Genomic DNA, 21,844 nt, shown 5'->3' on the forward strand with positions numbered 1-21,844 from the left:
ACCCCTCTACTCCCCCAAGAAAAGAAATAAAAGAGGGACATGGTACAGGAAACAACAGATGCTGGTAAGAAAGTAAACACAGGGGGAACCCCCTTTTACTCTTGGTAGGAATGCAAGCTAGTGCAGCCACTCTGGAAAATAGTATAGAGGTTCCTCAAAAAGCTGAAAATAGGGCAGCCCTGGTGGCTCAGCGGTTTGGCGCCACCTTCAGCCCAGGGTGTGATCCTGGAGACCTGGGATCAAGTCCCACATAGGGCTCCCTCTGCCTGCTTCTCTGGGAGAGAAGCCTGCTTCTCCCTCTGCCTGTGTCTCTGACTCTCCCTCTCTCTCTCTCTGTCTCTCATGAATAAATAAATAAAATCTTAAAAAAAAAAAGCTGAAAATAGAGCTACCCTATGACCCAGCAAGTACACTACTAGGGATTTACCCAAAGGATATAACATAGTGATCTGAAAGTGCACCTGCACCCCAATGTTTATAGCAGCAATGCCCACAATAGCCAAACTACAGAAAGAAACCAGATATCCAACATCAGATTAATGGATAAAGAAGAGATGGTATGTATACACACAAACACACACACACACACAATGGAATACTACTCAGCCATCAAAATAAATAGAATCTTGTCATTCACAACAACGTGAATTGAACTAGAGGGTACTATGCTAAGTGAAATAAGTTAAGCAGAGAAAGACAATTATCATATCATCTCACTTATATGTGAAATTTAAGAAATAAAACAGAAAATCATAGGGGAAGAGAGGAAAAAAGACGAAATTAGAGACAGACAAACCATAAGAGACTCAATCACTGGAAACAAACTGAGGGTCTCTGGAGGGGTAGGGGTAGGGTGGGGTAACTGGGTGATGGACATTAAGGAGGGCATGTGATGTAATGGAGCACTAGGGTAGTCTATAAAATTGATGAATCACTGACCTCTACTTCTGTAACTAACAGTACATTATATGTTAATTCATTGAATTTAAATACTTTTGAAAAAGAGGGACATGGTAAGGGATACATTCTTGCCAAAGAGAAGACAAGACTGTTATCTGTCCTTCTCTTCTGTCATAGTCCTTCTTTGAGTCAGAGAGCTTTTGGGGAGGGTGGGAGAAGAGGGGGTGACACTGAACAAAGGAAAGACTCAAAGACAGTTTGCACATGGAGGTCTATATTCTAACCATCTGAAGGCAACAGAAGGCCTCTCTTCATTCACAAAAGAAAATGTTTCAGAGTAGTACACTACCTGCACTCTAGCTGAGTTAGTGAAATCATGGGAATCAAGGAACAGCATGAGCATGAGACTCTGAGGCTGACTCAATAATTATTCCTAAGAAGAGCAAAACTTCCACATTATCATATTAATCTTTGGAGGGAGAAAAGCTAGGAAAGCAACTCTGCAGATCAAATGAGATGAAACACTAGAGAGCTACAAAGTTCTATATAAAGCTATGGTGGTGTTAGACTGTGACTCTCAGCCAAATTCCTTTCCTTAGTTGTAAAAAGAGGGGTTTCTTTCATGGTGAGAGTTTAGCAGTTATGCTTGAAAATCATACACATTCTCACAATTTATCAGATGGGCTGATCCTTATTATAGCTCCTCTGTTACATAAAAATTAGACTAAAAGGAAGTCAAGTTTTTAAAGTCTTTAGAAACAACTAAGATGAGAACTTTTATAATAAAGACAGCAGTTGGAAGCTCCAAGGAGAAGGTATTTAAGAATTTTTTCCTGTAGCAGTCCAAGAAGGGAATGTGAAGAGATCATTTAAACATAGCAACTGAAGTATCTAAGTTTTCTTTACCTGGTTTTATCTTTCTACCACAACACTTAGGAGCACTACAAAGAGACGATCCCAAACACAGTTCATCAAAAAGTAGGACATCCCAGGGTGTGTGCAAATGGCCTCTAGTAGCCTTCTTCCTGTACCATGTACTAGGGAGAAAATTTAAAAATAAATTTGGGGCCACCTGGATGGCTTAGTGGGTTAAGCATTTGCCTTCAGCTCAGGTCATGATCCCAGGGTTCTGGGATCGAGTCCTGAATCAGGCTCCCTGTCTGACAGGGAGTCTGCTTCTCCCTCTATCCCTCCCCCTTGTTTGTGCACTTGCTCTCTGTCTCTGTCTCTAATGCAATCAATCAATCAATCAATCAATCATTTGGCTCCATAGTGTATCTCTAAGCTTCCTATCCTGTCTGCATTGCTTCAAGGTTGGGAAAAACTTCATTTACAACAGAAGGTTTTCCAAGCAGAATGAAAGAAATTAGTACTTACTCCTTTAAATTCATCCAATTTTCTCAGTTACCTTTCTATCACATCTACTTCAAGGTGGAATAGTATTATTCAGCACCCCATGGACAACTACAGTTCTGTACAAAAATACCAACTGGAGAAAAAAAACCGCCTGATCTCTCTTCTCCTATAATCACAAAGCATTTGAGAACTAAAATGTAACAGTATTTTAAAAATTAGGTATCCAATCTTTCAATCACTTAAACTGATAAATCACAAATCTGGTTAAATTGCTCTTTTCTGGGACGCCTGGGTGGCTCAGCAGTTGAACATCCGCCTTTGGTTCAGGGTGTGATCCCCAGATCCGGAATCGAGTCCCGCATCAGGCTCCTTGCAGGGAGCCTGCTTCTCCCTCTGCCTGTGTCTCTGCCTCTCTCTGTCTCTCATGAATAAATAAATAAAATCTTAAAAAAATAAAATAAAATAAATTTCTCTTTTCTGATTTGTAATTCAGACATCATAATAATGCTTGTTTGGTTATGCGGTTTTTATACATAATAAATATTGTTCAGTACTGTGCCCCACACAAGAATAAGGAAGGCACATGAGATGAGTTAAGGATTCCCCTATGAATGTAGCACATTGGGGTGTATATATATGTTTCAGGACTCAGAGTTATAAAGTTCCTAGATCAGTGATCTCCTTACTCTTTCATAGAATATATTCCTTTAATCTTTACTATTTTTTATTAGTAATAGTAATGAATAGTAATTTTAAATATTTTCTCTAAGAAAAATTTTACAATTTCTGAAAGCATTAGTTTCAGAAATTTCTGGTAGTAAAAATTGGATGGTAAGATTTACAAAAATTTCTACAGATAATTGCTTCCCCAGCTAAAATGAGTTATGGAAATGATCTTGGAATAGAAAATGTTTCCAGATCAAGAAATGTAGACATTACATGTTACTTTAGGTGCTATGCACCACTTTTGTTTATATGTGGTATTTTATAAAGTGCTTCCTCAGACTGATTAATAGATCTTGATAACCAACTTCATCTTTTTAAAGTAAGTACATTTCTGCTTATAAACCTACATACATTTCAGACACCACCAAAACTTTAAAAATGTCTTTAGTTTCCACCTTCTCATTTCATAGATGAACAAATGAGAAGACATGCAGATGGCAAACAGACACATGAAAAGGTTCTCAACATCACTTTCAGGGAAATGCAAGTCAAAACCACAATGAGGTATCACCTGACACCAGTCAGAATGGTCATTATAAAAAAGGCAAGAGATAACAAGTGTTGGCAAGGATGTGGAGAAAAGACAACCCTTGTGCACTATTGGTGGGAATATAAATTGGTGCAACCACTATGGAAAACAGTAATAGGGGGTTCCTCAAAAAATTAAAAATAGTACTATCATATGATCCAGCAGTTCCCCTTCTGGGCATTTATCTGAAAAAAATGAAAACACTAACCCAAAAAGATACATGCACTGCCATGTCCACTGCAGCACTATTTACAACAGCCAAGAGATGAAAGCAACCTAAGTGCCCATTGAGAAATAAATGAACAAAGAAAATGTGGTGTATATGTACAAAGGAATATTATTCAGTTGTAACAAGATGAAATCTTGCCATTTGTGACAATATAAATGTACTTTGAGGGCATTATGATAAGTCAAATAAATCCAACAAAGACAAATACTGTATCATCTCATTTATATATAGAATCTTTAAAAAGAAATAAATAACAGAGAATTGACTGGTGGTTGCCAGGGGCTGAAGTGGGCAAAATAGGTGAAGGAAGTCAAAAGATACAAATTTCCAGTTATAAAATAAGTCACAAGAATGTAAGTACAACATGACTATCGTTAATAATACTGTATTATATATCTGCAAGTTGCAAAAAGATAAAATTTTGTAAGTTATCACAAGGAAAAAAATGTACAGTGATGGACATTAAACAGACCAGACTTAGACTTACTGTGATCATTTCACAAAACAAACATATATCAGATCATTATGTTGTAGAACTGAAACTAATGTAATATTCTATGTCCATTATATTTCAATTAAAAAAAGAATAGGAAAAGAAACTGAGGCCCAGAGAAATTAAGTATTAAATGATAGGTAGAAAATCATCCAGATTCTGAATCTTATAGAAACAGAAACATATTCCAAGACTCACACTCCCCAAGTTTATGTTCTATTATATCACACCAGTTCCTCTACCTGCTTCAAATTTCTTTTAACTTAATAAGTTTTGCTTTATTTTTATGCTCACTTAACAAATGAGAAAGAAAGTAAAGACTAAGAAGGTACAAGATTTTTAAGCTTTTCATGTTAATCAGCCTCAAAGATGTTTCAACTTTTGTTTATCAAAACAGTACTTTGGGAGTTTATACCACTTATGCTTAGTAACTTGCAGGGAAAAAAGGAAAGGAAAACAATCTGTGCCTAAGGACACACTGTCCCTATGCTTATAGCAAGTGTGCTACTGTTCTCATAACATCCACTGGAGGGAAGCAAACACTAGATTTTGAACCTTACCTGCATTGGTGTTTCATTTTCTTGTCGAAACTCTTCAATTTGCTGCTGTTGCCAAGGAGCTAAACTGTAAGAATCCTCTGTAGTTCTACTTTCCAAAGGGTTTGTCCGCAACTGCTCCGTAAGCCACATCTGTGTCCTCACAGAAGGCTGAATGGGAACTCCACCTACTGCCTGTTGACCCAGCATTAAATATTTCGGAGGTTCAAAGGCCTCTGCACTTGTCATAATGGGCTTGCTTTCAGGTAAGGCACTGTATGTCATGTCTAAGGTCTGTCTCCTAAGAGTGGAGGAAGAAGCTCTAAAGTCCTCTTTGCTACAGGTCTCAAATTTATATTTGCAGTCCAGAGTTGAAGATCGTTTTTTATTTATTTCCTTGTCCTCTAGCTTAAGCATCTCCATACTATCATGTAAGCAGCTAGGCCCAATTGTTCTTAGTTGTGATGTTAAAACCTTGGCTCTCCCTGTCTTTTCCAAACCACTCCTTGATTCATCAGCATGTACAACGCCACCCTGGTTGCAGTTATCTGGGGCAGTGAGTTTGGATAAAGATGACCATTTCCGGAGGGGCCGGAAGTCCTTCATGTCTAGTGAAGAGTCTTGCTCCCCTCTACTATGGCTTCCCAATGTTTGCATGAGACTTGTACTCCATTTTGAGCCATCTGACATCAATGATTCCCTATGTTTGGAAACTGAAGCACTGGAGTTAGACGGCATGACATGGGCAGTAGGAAGAGCAACCAATGATCGACTAGGCTTAAAAGATAACGTGCCACTTGAAGTTGAATGATCTGGAAAGAGAAAAGATGTCAAATTAGATATAATTAACAGGAAAAAAATGAGGCTAAATGCAAAATGCCACAACAAATATCTGAATTATGGCTTCCCAGCAGAAGTTTCTCAGAGACACTTTATCAAAATGAGGCTATTATTATCATGTCTATCTGAAACAAATGGATACATAATGAAATATATACCCGTTTACCATCTACTTATAAATGACAAACAGCTAGAAATCAGGTTTACAGTCAACCCATTTAATCTATTGAGATTTTTTCTTTTTTTAAGAAAAATCCATCTCCCCACTGAGAGGTTTTTTATTCATTATCTAGCACTGAAGCCTCAGAAAAAGCTCTACTAGAAAATGGTATTTTTCACCATCTTTCCTAAACTGCAAATCCATGCCACATCTAAACATTTTAGCACCTCCCCAAACTCTAATTCAAATCGGAAATATGGGTAAAAGAGATCCTGCAATAATGGAATATAATTAGAAAGCATTCTAGCAATATACTTGCAGATAGAGCAATTCCTCCATTCCTAGATTCTGTTAAATGGCATCATCAATAGTATGTTTCCCAATCTAGAACTCCTGGAGTCTACTTAGACTGCTATTTTTCTCTGCATGTCACAAAATCCCTAAGTTGTAAAGCTTTCACTTCTGAAATGATGACATAGCTATTGCATTAGGTCAAACCTTTACATATTCTTCTTCTACACACAGTAACAGTTTTAATAGACTCCATGGAAACCCAAAGCACAAATAAAGACCTCTATATTATGAACTTACCATCAAGTGACAAATTATTATCAAATGAATCAAATTAAAATTAAAGATTATAAATCTTTATCAGAGGACACTTCAAAAGGAGATAGCAATCGAAAATGTGAGGGGAAAGGGGTGAGTGGTGAAAGGCAACTTTCACAGTTTATACTTTTCCATACTGTTTGGCTCATACTAGAATTTAGTACTACTTGTAAGGCTTCATAATGTCTTAAAGAAATAATAAAATAATGTGGAAAGAAATGATGAAAAAACCATATGAAAAATTAGATGAGAAAGAGCAGGTAGACTAATTCAAACAAAGAAAATCCAGTATTTGCACAGAATTTATTCACTTGGAGGTGAAAAAAAAAATATTACAGATGGAAGAATACAAGCGAAAGTATTAGAGTGACCACTTATCATGTTTAAGCTTCTCATCAACTTGTGCAAAATCTTTTTATACTCAGAAAATTCCCACATTTATAAGTCTAATTTCCCAAAATTAATTTTAGACCTCAAATTCCCAACATAATCTGCAACTGTGGTGCGGATATTCAGAAGCACCTGTACAGGATTTCAGTTTGGAAGCAAGTCACATTAGAAAATGGCTCTGTATGGAGCTACCATTCTGGCTGGGACAGGCAACAGCAGAGGTATTAGCCTTCCACGGTGGCAGCACCAGCAGCAGCCAATCAAGTTCTAGCCCAGAGTGGCAGCAAATGGACAATACTGGTACTTGGTGGAGCTGGAGAAGTGAGAGTTCTCACAGGTGATTTGAGGCATATTGTCTGTAAGTTTAGCTTTAAGCCCAGTTCTCCAGCCTTCCCCCCAAATTCTATGAGGTACTCAACACCCTTAAATAAATTCATCTGCTCAGTCATTTAGCTTTTTCTGCTGATTAAGAACACTAACTGAACCAACCATGAAGCCAAAAGAATGTAACTCTCAAAAGAAAAAAAAAAAGTATCCAATTTATCTGCTATATGTAGTATCAAGAAAAGTGGCTCAAAGGAGGAAATTAACATTTAGAAAAGTTAAGTATATTGCTCAAGATCATATAGCAAGTAAGGTCAGATACTGCAAATTGCTCAAGATCATATAGCAAGTAAGGTCAGATACTTAACACCAATGGCCATGCCACTAGGGTAGCTGGGGTGGGACTTTAGTCCTGCTCCACACATCCAATCCCCATCAGACCCAATACACAATCTAAAGAAAGAAAAATCTTTTCTAGCAAACTCTGCTTCAGAAAAAATGTGCTTGATTCTCTCACCCCCTTTCCAATCAGTCTGCCACATCTGAGATCATACTATACAGAAACTCAAGAAATGAGAGTGCTCTGCATTATGTCATATTGCATACAAACAAAAGACCATGGAAATACGAACTTGAGCCACTGAATACAAAGACTAGTATACACTAGATACTGCATCATAGCAAGCAGACTAAATTTTTTAAACAGGAAAAAAAATTGCTCATGGTAATTCTTGAAAGGTAAAGATGAAACAGAATTATATGTCTTTAAATGCTCCAATAAGGAAAGAGCCTAGCTCCACTCAGAAAGAACTGTGATATCACTGAAAGTACCCAAAGGAGTAATATGATTAAAACCATATTTAAAATAATTATTCCTATAACAGCATGGAGGATAAATAAAAGCAAAATGATTGGCAACAGGATTTACAGATTATGGTAATCAATAGAAAAACATAAGGGAATATGTTACTGAAGGTCAGTTTGTTTATTTATTTATTTATTTATTTATTTATTTATTTATTTATTTATATATTTATTTATTTATTTATGATAGTCACAGAGAGAGAGAGAGTGAGAGGCAGAGACACAGGCAGAGCGAGAAGCAGGCTCCATGCACCGGGAGCCCGACGTGGAATTCGATTCCGGGTCTCCAGGATCGCGCCCTGGGCCAAAGGCAGACGCTAAACCACTGCGCCACGCAGGGATCCCTGAAGGTCAGTTCTAAATAGAAATAGGACAAATGTCCTAAAATCTACGAAATATCCGTATTATTATAGTATTACATCTATATACCAACTATGTAAGTGCGTACATATGCCTATACACGTTTGTGTTACTATTACTAAAGGAGTTATTTGTATTAAAATAATCAAATATCTTTAAAAAGAAATAAATTTGAAATTTTCATTTTTTTACTTTTAAAAACATTCTATAAGTAAACTGTAAAGGTTAAGTGTAATAGTTTTAAAATTAGTCTTTTTAGATTCAAATCCTGTCTCTACCACTTAATGACATGTGTTCACACAACTTATTTAACCTCTTTGCATCATATTACCCTCATCCATAAAGTGAATGGGACAGTGAAGATTAAATGAAAAAATAGACATAAAGGACTCAGAAGAATTTCTTACACAAAGCAAAATGTTTGTTATTATTACACCACTGAAAAAGCTAAGTAAAACATCATTCTGTCACATAACAAAGACTAAATATCCATACTATACAAGGAACTCCAATAAATTAAAAACAAAACAAAAACAAAACCTAGGGGATCCCTGGGTAGCTCAGTGGTTTAGTGCCTGCCTTCGGCCCAGGATGTGTTCCTGGAGTCCTGGGATCGAGTCCCACTTCGGGCTCCCAGTATGGAGCCTGCCTGCTTCTCCCTCTGCCTCTCTATGTCTGTCATGAATAAATAAGATCTCTTTAAAACAAAACAAAACAAAACAAACAAAAAAACCTAACAACCCAAATTTAAAGCAAAGGAAATCAGAAAGTAAATCACAAGAAATGCAAATAAAGAATACATGTTTAAAAAAAATAAATTAAAAAAAAAAGGTGTTCAGGATACCCAGGTGGCTCAGTCATTTAAGGGTCTGCCTTCAGCTCAGGTCATGATCCTGGGTCCTGGGATTCAGCCCCAGGACAGGCTCCCCGCAGGGAGCCTGCTTCTCACTCTCCCTCTGCCCTTCCTCCCTGCTCATGTTCACTCTCTTCCTCTTCTCAAATAAATAAATAAAATCTTTTTTAAAAAGTTCAAACTCATTAATAGTTAAAAGTGTGTTCCTTAGCCTACTCAGAAGACATCCTGTAACATCCTACAATGATGAGAAAATAAATTCTTATAGCCTTTGACAGCAGAAGCAAACTGTTTGTATAAATCAATATTTAAAATATGCAAGCATATAAGCAAATACATGTAAATATATATTCATGAGCATTCATGTATTCATGAAAGAATACATCTAAAACTTAATAAATAGAGGTATACCCCTCATCATGGAAAAAGGAGAAAGATGGTTTCATATTTTACTTTCTACAATGTCTTATTTTAATTTCTTTTCAAGGATCATAGCCTTATCATTTGGTCAAACTATTGCAAAGATGTTTTGTTTTGTGACCTCAAAGAGTTTAAAATGTCTCAAATAACACTGTTACTTAAGTATGAATAACGTATCAGGTGACTGTCTCACTTTCCATGTCACAGCTGAAACCTCTGAGACCAGAGGATCACCAGTGTTAGGTGCTACTTGTATCTGATAATGTGCTACTTTTCTGTCTACCTTTGCTAGCTCAATATTTCCCAAATGCATGGAAAATCAATAATTGGTGATAAAAACCAATTCTACGCCAGACTAGTATTTCCTCCTACGAATCTGAAAATATGATATATGTTATTCAAAGAACATTACACTGAGAACAGAATTTATTCCGAAAAGTCACCTGAATTTCCACGTAGGATTGGAGCCCTACTCGAAGAGATCCTGATTCAGTTACAGAGGGGACCAGGAAATACCACAGTAGAGTAAGGGATTCTCTATTCTATTCACTACAACATCCTTCCATCTGGGTCTGATTCCAGTTCTAAAGCCTTCGAGCTTAAATATCCCAAGTTCATCATCGTCAGTATCTGTGTTCTTGTGTACAGACTGATTTACTATGACTTTTAGAATACAGTTTAAGGATTAAAGCCTAGTCTATTCACACACATAAGCACATACATATACATGCATATACAACAGGAAATAATGAAGAAAAAATTAAGTATCTGATAGTATGAATATCTAGAACAAGGACCATTATATCTCAGAGACGAGTCCAGAAAATATTTAATCTTAACACCTTAAAAATTCTATTTTGTCCTAATGAAACAGGTCAATTAGAGGTAGAGGCAATGCAATTCCTAATGTTCTTTATTATACTAATTGTAGCCACAAATCCCAAATGCAAGTTATTACAATGGCATCTGGCCCACATCTAAGTTACCACAGTGAAATCTGAAACCAGCAGAGGGTAGTCCTTTTAAAAACCAGAGGACAGGGTCTATAGCATTCACAGAGAGCATAGTACAGCTAATGGTTTCAGACAGAAAATTTTGGCTTGCAAGGGAAAAACATAAGAGGAGGACTTCACTGTAAACCTGATAATACAAGTAAATAATATTTAAGATAAATATTTTGAATTCTGAACAAAATCCCAACCTTTTGTTTGTCATGTTATTATCTAGCAATGGATGAATACATTGATTCTTTTTTTTTTTCTTAAAGATTTTATTTCTTTATTCATGAGAGACACACAGAGAGAGACTTAGGCAGGGAGCCTGATGCGGGACTCAATCCCAGGACCCCAGAATCACAACCTGACCCAAAGGCAGATGCTCAACCACTGAGTGACCCAGGTGCTCCAATCTATCTTTTCTTGTATATAGTCCCTCTCTCTGGTCTATCCTTCCTAAAGTAAAAAGGAAATAAATTCAAAAAAGACCACACACTCCAGACCTATATTACAATAATAAATCACAGGTCTTTACAGTTAAAAAAAAATTGATCACGAAACCATATAATCCTGTATCAAAATATCTTTATTTAAAATGCAACCACTTAGGGGCACCTGGATGGCTCATTTGGTTTAGCTTCCAACTCTTGCTTTTTCAGCTTATGATCTCAGGGTCCATATCGGGATCCATGCTAGGCAGGGAGGCTGCTTAATTAAGATTCTCTCTCTCGGGATCCCTGGGTGGCACAGCAGTTTAGCGCCTGCCTTTGGCCCAGGGCGTGATCCTGGAGACCCGGGATCGAATCCCACGTCGGGCTCCCGGTGCATGGAGCCTGCTTCTCCCTCTGCCTGTGTCTCTGCCTCTCTCTCTCTCTCTCTCACTGTGTGCCTATCATAAATAAATAAAATAAAATAAAAATTAAAAAAAAAAATTCTCTCTCTCTATACCCCTCAACTCACACATGTTATCAATCTCTCAAAAAAAAATTAAAAATGATAAACTGTAACTGCTTAATGTATTTATAAGTCAATACGAAATTTTATTAAAAACACATGTTTATATAAAAATTTTAACTCCAATCCAAAGATAATTAAGTTTAATAGAACACCATGATACCTTTTTTCAATTAAGTTTTATACACTATGATATTTTTTCCCTCCTGCCAAAGCTGTAATTACATCAGAAAAAAAAATTTTATGCCACAACCTCCTTTTTATTTAAACAAATGAAAATTTCTAAGCATTCCCTGTATTTTTACAAATATTTTTAAATATTCTAAACTACATGAGCTATACAGGAAAAGAGCTATACAAAGAAATATGACAATAATTCAACCAAAGAATCTCCTAGGAATGTATTATATACAAGACATTGTACCCGGTAAAGACAATACTAATACACTATTCACAAAAACATGAAAAAAATTCATAAACCTCAGGGTTTACAATTCACCATCACATACACAGCTACAGAGCAAGACTAAAGTGAATCAGAACTACAAAACACCTGACAATAAGAAGTGAGCCAGAGAGAAAAGGCAGGCTACTCAGTAATTAAGAACTCTCAGGATGACAGCCAATTTCTTAACACCAATAATGGAATCCAAAAAACAGTGAAATAATATCTTTAAAGGGTTAACAGTAAATAACAGGCACCTAAGAACTGTTTGGAAGGTAAGCTAGCTCTCAAAGATGAGGACAAAATATATTATCAGCTAAGCAAAAACACAGCTTATCATCAACAGACTCACTGAAAGAACTACTAAAATTCTTTTAGTTTCTTTCAGGAAGACAAATGAGTCCTGAGTTGTAAAAATAAATAAATAAATAAATAAATAAATAAATAAATAAATAAATAAATAAATAAATAAATCAGGAAGACAAATGAGTCCTGAGTTGTAAAAATAAATAAATAAATAAATAAATAAATAAATAAATAAATGAATGAATGAATGAATAAATAAATAAAAATTCTAAAAAGTTGGGTTTTAACTAAACACAAGTAAATCTTTAAAAATGAGGATGACGGGATCCCTGAGTGGTGCAGCGGTTTGGCGCCTGCCTTTGGCCCAGGGCGCGATCCTGGAGACCCGGGATCGAATCCCACGTCAGGCTCCCAGTGCATGGAGCCTGCTTCTCCCTCTGCCTATGTCTCTGCCTCTCTCTCTCTCTGTGTGACTATCATAAATAAATAAAAATTTTAAAAAAAATAAAAAATAATAAAACTTATCCAAAAAAAATGAGGATGACAACTACATAAAACAATAAAAACACTATCTAATTTCTGGGCTAAAAAAAGACAAAATAAAAGATTTGGCAACTATGGCATATAACTCAAAATGAAGGTGGATTTGCATTTCCATTTTTAAGGTCCGTATATCTGTGAGAGGAGGAGAAAGATTCTTCTTACCATTCTGGACAGTGAAGGGTTGTGTGACATCTGCATTAACAACTGAAAGGATAGGCAGACCTACTACAACTGTACAGGCACAGGAAAAAGACAAAAGTTGAACCTCTACCTCATACCATCCATAAGTATTAACTCAAAATGAATCACTGGCCTAAATGTAACAGCTAAAACTAAAAACTCTTAGAAAAAAAACATAGGTGTAAATATTCAAGACATTAAGTTAGGCAGTGGTTTCTTAAATAAATACCAACAGCCCAAGAAACAAAATTAAGTAAAGATAAGTTGAACTTTATTAAAAATTTTAAAACTTGCTGCCAAAGAGACTATCCAGAAACTAAAAAGACTACCCCCAAAATGGGTTGCAAATCATTTTTAATAGTGACTTGTATCTAGGTTATATTTAAAAACTCTTACAACTCAATAAAAACACTAACGATCCGATTTATTTTTTTTTTTTTTTTAACGATCCGATTTAAAAGTGGATGCAGATTTGAACAGACATTTCTTCAAAGAAGATATACAAATGGACTTATTAAAGCATATGAAAGATACTCAACATATAGTCATCAGCGAGATACAAACCAAAACAACGATAATACCACTTCATACCCACTAGAATAGCTATCATCAAAATGACAGATAAAAAGTGTTGGCAAGGTTGAGGAGAAACTGAATTTTCATTCCCTCATACAATGCTGGTGGGAATGAAAAAAGGCACCACTGCTTAGAAAACAGTCCGGCAGTTACTCAAAATGTTAAACACTGAGTTACCATATGACCCAGCAATTCCACTCCTGGGTACATACCCCAAAGAAATGAAGATATGTTCATAGAGACATTATTCTTAAAGACCCAAAGCCAAGAAAATCCAAATGTCCATTAACTCATGAAAAACTAAATCTCACAACTAAGTAAATTGTGGTACTATCCACACAATGGAATATTATATGACAATAAAAGAAATGAAGTACTCATAGATGTTATAATATGAATCTTGAAAACACGCTAAGTGAAAATCACTCACAAAGGACTACATATTGGATGATTCAATTTATTTGAATTATCTGAAACAAACAAATCCATAGAGACAGGAAAGATTAGTGGTTGCTCAGGTAAGATAAGTGACAGCTAATGGATTTCTTTTAGGGAGGCTAAAAATGTTCTAAAATTCGATTGTGGTAATAACTGCACAATAATGAGAATATATTAAAAACCATTAAATCATACACTTTGAATGGGCAGAGTGTATGGTATGTGAATTACATCTCAATAAAGCTGTTTTTTAAAAACACAGGTAGTATATAAGTTCTTTCTGTGTGTCTCTCATGAAAAAATAAAATAATAAACCTCATCAGGCAGTTTACTTACAAAGGGTTGTAAATTATTTCACTCCTGTAAAAATGTCCACAAATTAAATTAGAACTTAATCTCTTAAATTATACAATGTGATTTTTGAAAATGCAAATTTTCTTAGAAACAAAATTTACTATGACAGAACAGACAAGAAATTATCCATTTATTCATCTATTTATCCTCTATCTGCTACTTTGGAGAGGTATGAAGTCATTAATCTCCCTAACTCATGGCTATGTGAACAGCCCTTCCAGGTCAGAAATACATAGGTTCATCATAAGGAACTAAAATGCACTAAATTCTGCTCAGCTTCGTCAGGTTCAAGCATTCATATCCTACCAGGTCAAGAAATAAAATAACGGAAAAAACTGAGTGAATGGATGGATGGATGGATGGATGGATGGATGGATGATACTGAAGAGAAAAGAGAAGTCCATAAAGACACAAAATATACCTCCAGCAAACAAACCTCCTACAAACCTACTAGAACTGTGATGCCATTATATGCCATGTTTAAGAATTTAAAATTCAAATAGTTCATTTTAAGAAATAATATAGGTTCAATAAGAAAGCAAAGCAGAGATGAGGGGCAAAGGAAAAAGGTTATTTGGTTTGCAAAGGAATGTAAACCAGAATTGTTTCTAATACTGCTGTGAAATTATTTAATCTCACAAGTAAAAAAAAAAAAATGTGTGTGCATAACCTCTGACCTACTCCCATATGCAAATGAAGAACTAAAGGCCATAAAAGTTATATTACTTGACCAAGGACAAATCTCAAAATAGAATTCTGGTCTCCTGTTTCTCAGTCTAGTGTTACCTATACTATCCTAAATTACACCTCACAGGGCTTCTTTCCCTCTAGTTTCTCCCTTTGATGTACAGCTATCTTACATAGTGGGGTAAAGGCAAAGCTTTGGAGTTAGATTTGAAAACTCTCAGCTCTACTACTTGAATACCTATTGTATAACCCCAGATATATTATTTAACCCCAACTATTTTTCTACCAGTAAAAAAAAAAAAAATACAGTAATCATATTTTTCCTCAGAAGGATTCTATAATGAAGAATTTTTCAAATTATATATAAAATACAAACTCTGTATTACAAAAATTTATGACAGGTATTTTTATCAATGTTAAGGCTGACTAATCCACTGCAGTATCTGGAAGCAAAGTTATGGGAGTAACCATTATTACAGTCCTAAAATTTCCAGTTATGAAGTTATAAAAACATAATATTATTTACCAATGAAATGAGTATTTATAAGCTAAAACAAAGATAACAGATTTAAAAATGAACTAAATATCACTTACTTCACCTAGAAAATGGCTATTATTGTACCTAACATAATTTCTTAATTAACTGAAATAATCACGTCAATTTATGATTATGCCTTGTATGAAGTAAATGCTCAATAATTACTACTATTATTATAATTAAAAGGTTAAGAGGAGCTCTCAAACTGCTTAAAAATATTATGAAAGGTATGGGGGTAAGTAGATAAGATATAGCCAGAATATAGCAATACCTGTAAGAGCACCATGTGTCATAATTGTGTAAATGTAGTGTTATGTGCATGTGGGTTTTACCACATGCCTTCCTTCTACTTTGATATATTATTTGGAGTTTTCTGTAAAAAATGAATAAAAAAGAAAGAAAACACTAAGAACAAAAGAATATTTTACTTCAAAATGAGGTGTTTTAAAAAAGTCATTTGGCAAATTAAACTAATAAAACCTAGTCACTGTAATAAAATACATAAACAAAGAAAAGACATTTTTATTACATCCTCCAAAATTAGTGGCTGCCTAGGGCTGGGGAAATCAGAGTGTTAGGGATGATGGCTAAGGGGAGTGGGATTTCTTTTGGGAATAATGAAAAATGTCCTAAAAGTGATAACGATGACAGATATATACTAAAAGCCACTGAACTGTACACTTTATTTTTTTTGAAGTAGGCTCCATGCCCAGCATGGGTCTTGAACTCACAACCCTCAAGAGTCACATGCCCTACCTAACTGAGCCAGCCAGGCACCCCTGAATTACACACTTTACATGGCTGAATTGTATGGTATGATGTGAATTCCATCTAAATAAAACTGTTTAGGCAGAAAGAAGGTACTGTTTTCACCTCCCACATGTCTCCCAAATCACCTCATTTTCTCCTTTCCCTCCCTCTTTTTATGAGCGAGTCACCAAGGCTCCTAACCACAACACAAGTGGTCTCCTTGCATCCTGTTTGGTGTCCTCTGCTGTATCCCCAAGATCTCACATGTTCAAGTTTTTACCACGCTATTCTTTCAGCCTACTTTCCTCTCACCTTGTGCCCTGCCACTTCCTACTTACCTTTTTGGACCTCGGCTTAAACATTACTTCTGCCAGGGGTCTTTCGCTTAATCCAGTGGAATTAGGTATGCCCCTCCTACCTTGTGTACTTCATCTACCATATTGCTCCTACTTTATAATCATTTCCTCTCTCTTTTCCACTAGACTTCACATAGAAAAGGAACAGGGGGAAATGTCTACTTAATTCTAGCCCCTAGCACACAGTATCTCACATATGCCAGCATTCAATAAATATTGGCTATGTGAATAAATAAATGACTGAACAAGTCCTTACCTTACCAAAGCCTTCATTTCTTCATAAAATAAAGTCAATGTACCTACTGGGAGCTTTTCTGAGTTTTCGTCCTTTCTGATAAATAAATGAATATACATATGTATATATATTCATTCACTCACAGGATGACCTCAAAATTTGTATTATTAAATAGCCCTATTATTTCTTAGTAATAAAAAAAAACCTAATGAAGATACGATTAAATTGAAGTCCATTTTTATCAGTCTCTCCTTTTGAAATAAATGAGGTTAATTAGATAAGAAAATTATCTCTAATACAAATTAGCAGTTGCGAATTATTAAAGTAAAAAATTACTTAACTCCATCTGTGCCTTTTTTTCAGTAAAATATATAAATATGCTTGAAAATTAGCTCCAAATAGACAGTTAGAAACTACATTTAAGAACTCAGATTTTAAAAGATAAAAGAACTGCCTGCAAGCCTGCCTCCCAGGCTCCATGTCAGAAGGGAGAGGAAGACTGTTCTGTGGATGGTAACAACCAGTCTAAGAAAGAATGAAGTTCTTTTACTGCCCCAGGGTCCTATACTTCAGTTTCTTCTTGCTCCTCCCTTACTTATTCAACTATGGCACCACATATAGGTTATATCTATACGAGTGCTCCATACTTTTCTTTTGAAAAAAGATTCACTTATTTTAAAGAGAGAGAGCATGAGTGGGAGGGGGAGAGGGGAGAGAGAATCTTAAGCAGACTCCATGCTGAGCACAGGGCCCGAAGTGGGACTCAATCTCATAACCATGAGATCACAACCTGAGACAAAACCAAGAGTCAGATGCTTAACTGCGCCACCCAGGCTCCCTGTCCTGCATATTTCAAAAACAACTCCCTTTCAAACTAATTTCTGTGGTAACAGCAGCTATTTACAGCTTCCAGATCTCAGCAAAGAAAACCTAGGAAGAAATTGGTGATCTGCTAGTATGGCCTATGTTACAATTTGGTGGTCTTGCAGACACATCTATTCTCATGTCACAGATCTATTTCCTACCAACCTGAATTTGACACCTCATGAAAAAATTACCACAGCTAAAATGTCATACCAAAACATTAAATTAGTACCTCAACTTCTTGTTGAATATATTGAAAAACAAAACAAAAACCTCACTCGTATCTAGCATTATTTGAAATCTCAAAATACTATATAGCTAAATCATTCAGTCATAACTTAAGAATATCATTCTGTCCTAGAGTCCCATTTTCATCCTAAGACTTTTATATAATCCTCTTTCTCCATTTTGATATTTTCAACTCTGCAGTTCTCTAGTAAGTTATTCAATGAATAAGTGAATGAACCTCTAAAAGCTATAGCTTGGAGAGAAAAAAAGAAAAGGTACTGCTATTTATATAATGGTCATTTATAAAACTGGATAGTTTAAAAAAAACAAAAACAACAGGAAAAAATAAAACTGGATAGTCGTAATTCATAGAGCATTTATATTCTGCATTCGGTTACTCTATTCTCATATGCAGATTTTAAGTTTTTAAAGACTTAAAAAAGAATGCAAGTTATTTTTCAGATGATTCAGAGGATACTTTGAGGATTTAGCAGTGACCAAAGAGCATCACTTGGAACATCAGTTAAAACCAAACAATAATAAAGGGCAGAGAATAGGGTGTGGAGTAGGGGTCTGACCAGACAGTACTATTTAGTTTAAGGTTTGATAACTTACTTTAGTAAGGCATTGTTAAGTAATGTACCATGGAATTTAATAAAAATGATTCCATGTACTCTGATCTATACCCAATAAATTAAGTCTACATTTAGCATAAAGAAGTACACCTATTCAATCATGAGTATCTTTAGACAAAGAGAAATAATTACTAAGGTAAGTAATAACTCAAAATTTACTATCCCAGGTTAAATATCTGAAAGGCGTAACATAAGCATAATGTTATTATTTGCAGAGAGCAGCCAAACTTTAGAAGCTTGGCTCTTTCTTCCTAAACACTCAATTTCCAACCAAATTTTATAAATGCCAGAGGGTGCAATCATACTCTTCAACCCAGTTACCTTCATGTGGGTACCTACTGGCCTTGCAGCAAACGATGCTCTGAGACTCCAGGGGGAATGTTCCTTCCTCTCCTAATTAAACCTGATGGCCTACACCTCAGACCCAAAAAGGGGAGTTCCAGTAGGAATTACTGACATTATCCCTTTTCCCTATTTCCCAATTAAGCAACAGAACTTTTTGAAATTTTAGGAATTCACCAATCTAAAATCTTCCCTAACCTAACCCTTTATACCGCACCATACTCACCTTAACTAACTCTCTCTTTGTCAAAGGAACTAGGGCAATCCCACTGCAGTGAAGTTCTTACACTTCCTGTCAAAATAATAAAATGGGTGGTGGTACTCCTGGTACTTCCAGACTGACAGATTATAATTTATCATTGACATAATGCTACCAATATAAATTTCTATTACATTAAACATTAAGTGGGCTTACAGGAGTTATTTTGAGAAGGCAATACTGTTTCTACTGAGAAATATATAAACACACACATGCACTCAAAATCTCTCTGAAAGTTGAGGGGTGCATGGGTGGTTCAGTTGGTTAAGCATCTGCCCTCAACTCAGGTCATGATCCCAGGGCCCTGGGATGGAGTCCCACAGCGGGCTCCCTGCTCAGTGGGGAGTCTGCTTTTCCCTCTGTCCTTCCTTCCTGCTTGTGCTCTCTCTCATACGTTCTCCCTCTCAAATAAGTAAATGCTTTTAAAAAAATCTCTAAAAGTGAACCCTTTACAAATTATACACTCTCAAAATCACTATGTCCAATATGTTCAACAGAAACATAATTCAAGCTACACTTGTAATTTTAAGTTCTGTAGCAACCACATCTGAAAAGTAATAATGAAAAGGTAAAATTAACTTTAATAATGCCTTTATTTAACCCACCAAATCCAAAATATTATGTCATCATAGAATCAGTATTAAAAAGTATTAATAAGATGTTTTAATTTTGGGGTACCTGGTGGCTCAGTGGTTGAGCCTCTGCCTGTGGCTCAGGTCGTGATCCCAGGGTCCTGGGATCAAAGTCCCTCATCAGGCTCCTCAAAGGGAGCCTGCTTCTCCCTCTGCCTATGTATCTGTCTTTCTGTGTCTCTCATGAATAAATAAAATCTTTAAAAAAAAAAAAGTATATTTTACATTTTCTACACAAAGCATTCGAAATCCAGGTGCATTTTACATCCCAATTTGGACTAGGTATGTCCAAGCACTCCATTAGCCACATGTTGCCAATGGCTACCACACTGGACCGCACAGCATTATACCATTATTTTCCATTAACTACCTCAAATATTTCTAAAAAAAACCTGACAGTAATTTACAAAAGTTATAAGTATGTGTACCGGTATCAAGTCTAGTAAATAAACTGTAGAGCTAAACCAAGAGTCTTTGTGGGACCCCTGGGTGGCTCAGCAGTTAAGTGTTTGCCTTCGACTCAGGGCATGATCCTGGGGTCCCAGGATCAAGTCCCACATCGGGCTCCCTGCGGCTGCCTCTGCCTGTGTCTCAGCCTCTCTCTCTCTCTCTCTCTCTCTGCCTCTCATGAATGAATAAATAAAATCTTTTAAAAAATAATCAAGAGTCTTTGTTAATTAAAAAAGTTTTTTTGTTAATAGTCCACTCCATGGTAGTATGTAAATCATGTAGTTATTTAATTTGCATACTAGGTCTTTACAATAATCAGTCTTTCAAGAATTCAAATGCATTTACACATTTCACCTAAAAGTTGTCACAACAAGCCAAAATAATGCAGCACTTCAAGTCACAGCATTGGAAATCAAGGAGGAATGTATACCCTCCTCCAAGATAAGCAGTAACAGTAATACAGTTAAAGGCAACTAATAAAATATTCTGTAGGTATACTCTAAAACAAACTCAAGTTATACTCGGTAACACTGGTCCAAATTTCATGTATATCACCTCAAAATTAATAGAAGTATATACTATAGTAATTCCCAGCTGGGGCTTGTAGTACAAAGGAGATGAACAATTTTGAGTCATTCTATAATGTATATATAGGATTTCATACAGATTTTATTTTATAAATGAGAAAAAAATATTTTATAGATCTATGGTTAGTTAATAAATGACAACAAGATTTTCATAACAGAAGGCCAAAGTATATAAAGCACAACCACATGACACTCATAGGAAATAAACTACACATAGCATATTCTAAAGCTGACATTATATCATAAATCTCAATCTATTAGTTACATTCTAATGCAAGGTTATTTTCAATATTCAGTAATCCTCCACAATGGTTATTTTCCTGATCCCTTTACATAAAACAGATATGCCATAAAGCATACAATAAAAAACAAGACTAAATTAGAAGAGTCATGATATTTACCAAAGATCAGGGAAAGTAAAGAGCAGAAGAATAGCTCTCATGAAGTGGATATCATGAGAACTTCAGAAAGACAAATTCAGAAGGAAAACATATACTAATTGGAATCCAGTATTGCATAAGCAAACATACCACCACTTTCTAACTAAATGGAATATGCCTGCTAAATATGCCTGCTTTAATACATATACCACCTAAAACTATTTCCTATATTCAGGTAACATTTTTAAATAGCTGACTTTTTTTTTAACACTACACTAGACCTCTCCAGTCAATCATGACTGCAATCAAGATCATTCATTACCAGCACCAATCACTGAAACCATAATTCTGATTCATTTTCCACAGAAGTCCCAAATTTCCAATATTGTCAGTCTTCCTGAGTCCTACGGCTCCATCTCACTTTCATCCAGCATTCACTATATTCCCTTACTCTTTCCTAGAACTCTCACCCGATTTACCCTAAGCCTCATCCATATATAGTATCTGCAAATAACAGTACC

The 21,844-nt window shown here is 35.6% G+C and overlaps 1 protein-coding gene across 2 annotated transcripts in view; it reads right to left on the minus strand.

Annotated features, from left to right (window-relative positions):
• Window positions 1-21,844, minus strand: part of CEP85L (centrosomal protein 85 like) — a 164,671-nt gene that overhangs the window by 103,563 nt on the left and 39,264 nt on the right. For both annotated transcript variants that reach the window (XM_041742672.1, XM_041742671.1), the window contains one exon: window positions 4,794-5,581. In XM_041742672.1, coding sequence (XP_041598606.1) covers window positions 4,794-5,507 — 714 coding nt within the window. In that variant the 5' untranslated portion in view covers window positions 5,508-5,581. The remainder of the gene's footprint in view (window positions 1-4,793; window positions 5,582-21,844) is intronic.

Source organism: Vulpes lagopus, chromosome 2 (genome assembly GCF_018345385.1).
Source record: "Vulpes lagopus strain Blue_001 chromosome 2, ASM1834538v1, whole genome shotgun sequence".
In the NCBI taxonomy this organism is placed as follows: Eukaryota; Metazoa; Chordata; class Mammalia; order Carnivora; family Canidae; genus Vulpes; species Vulpes lagopus.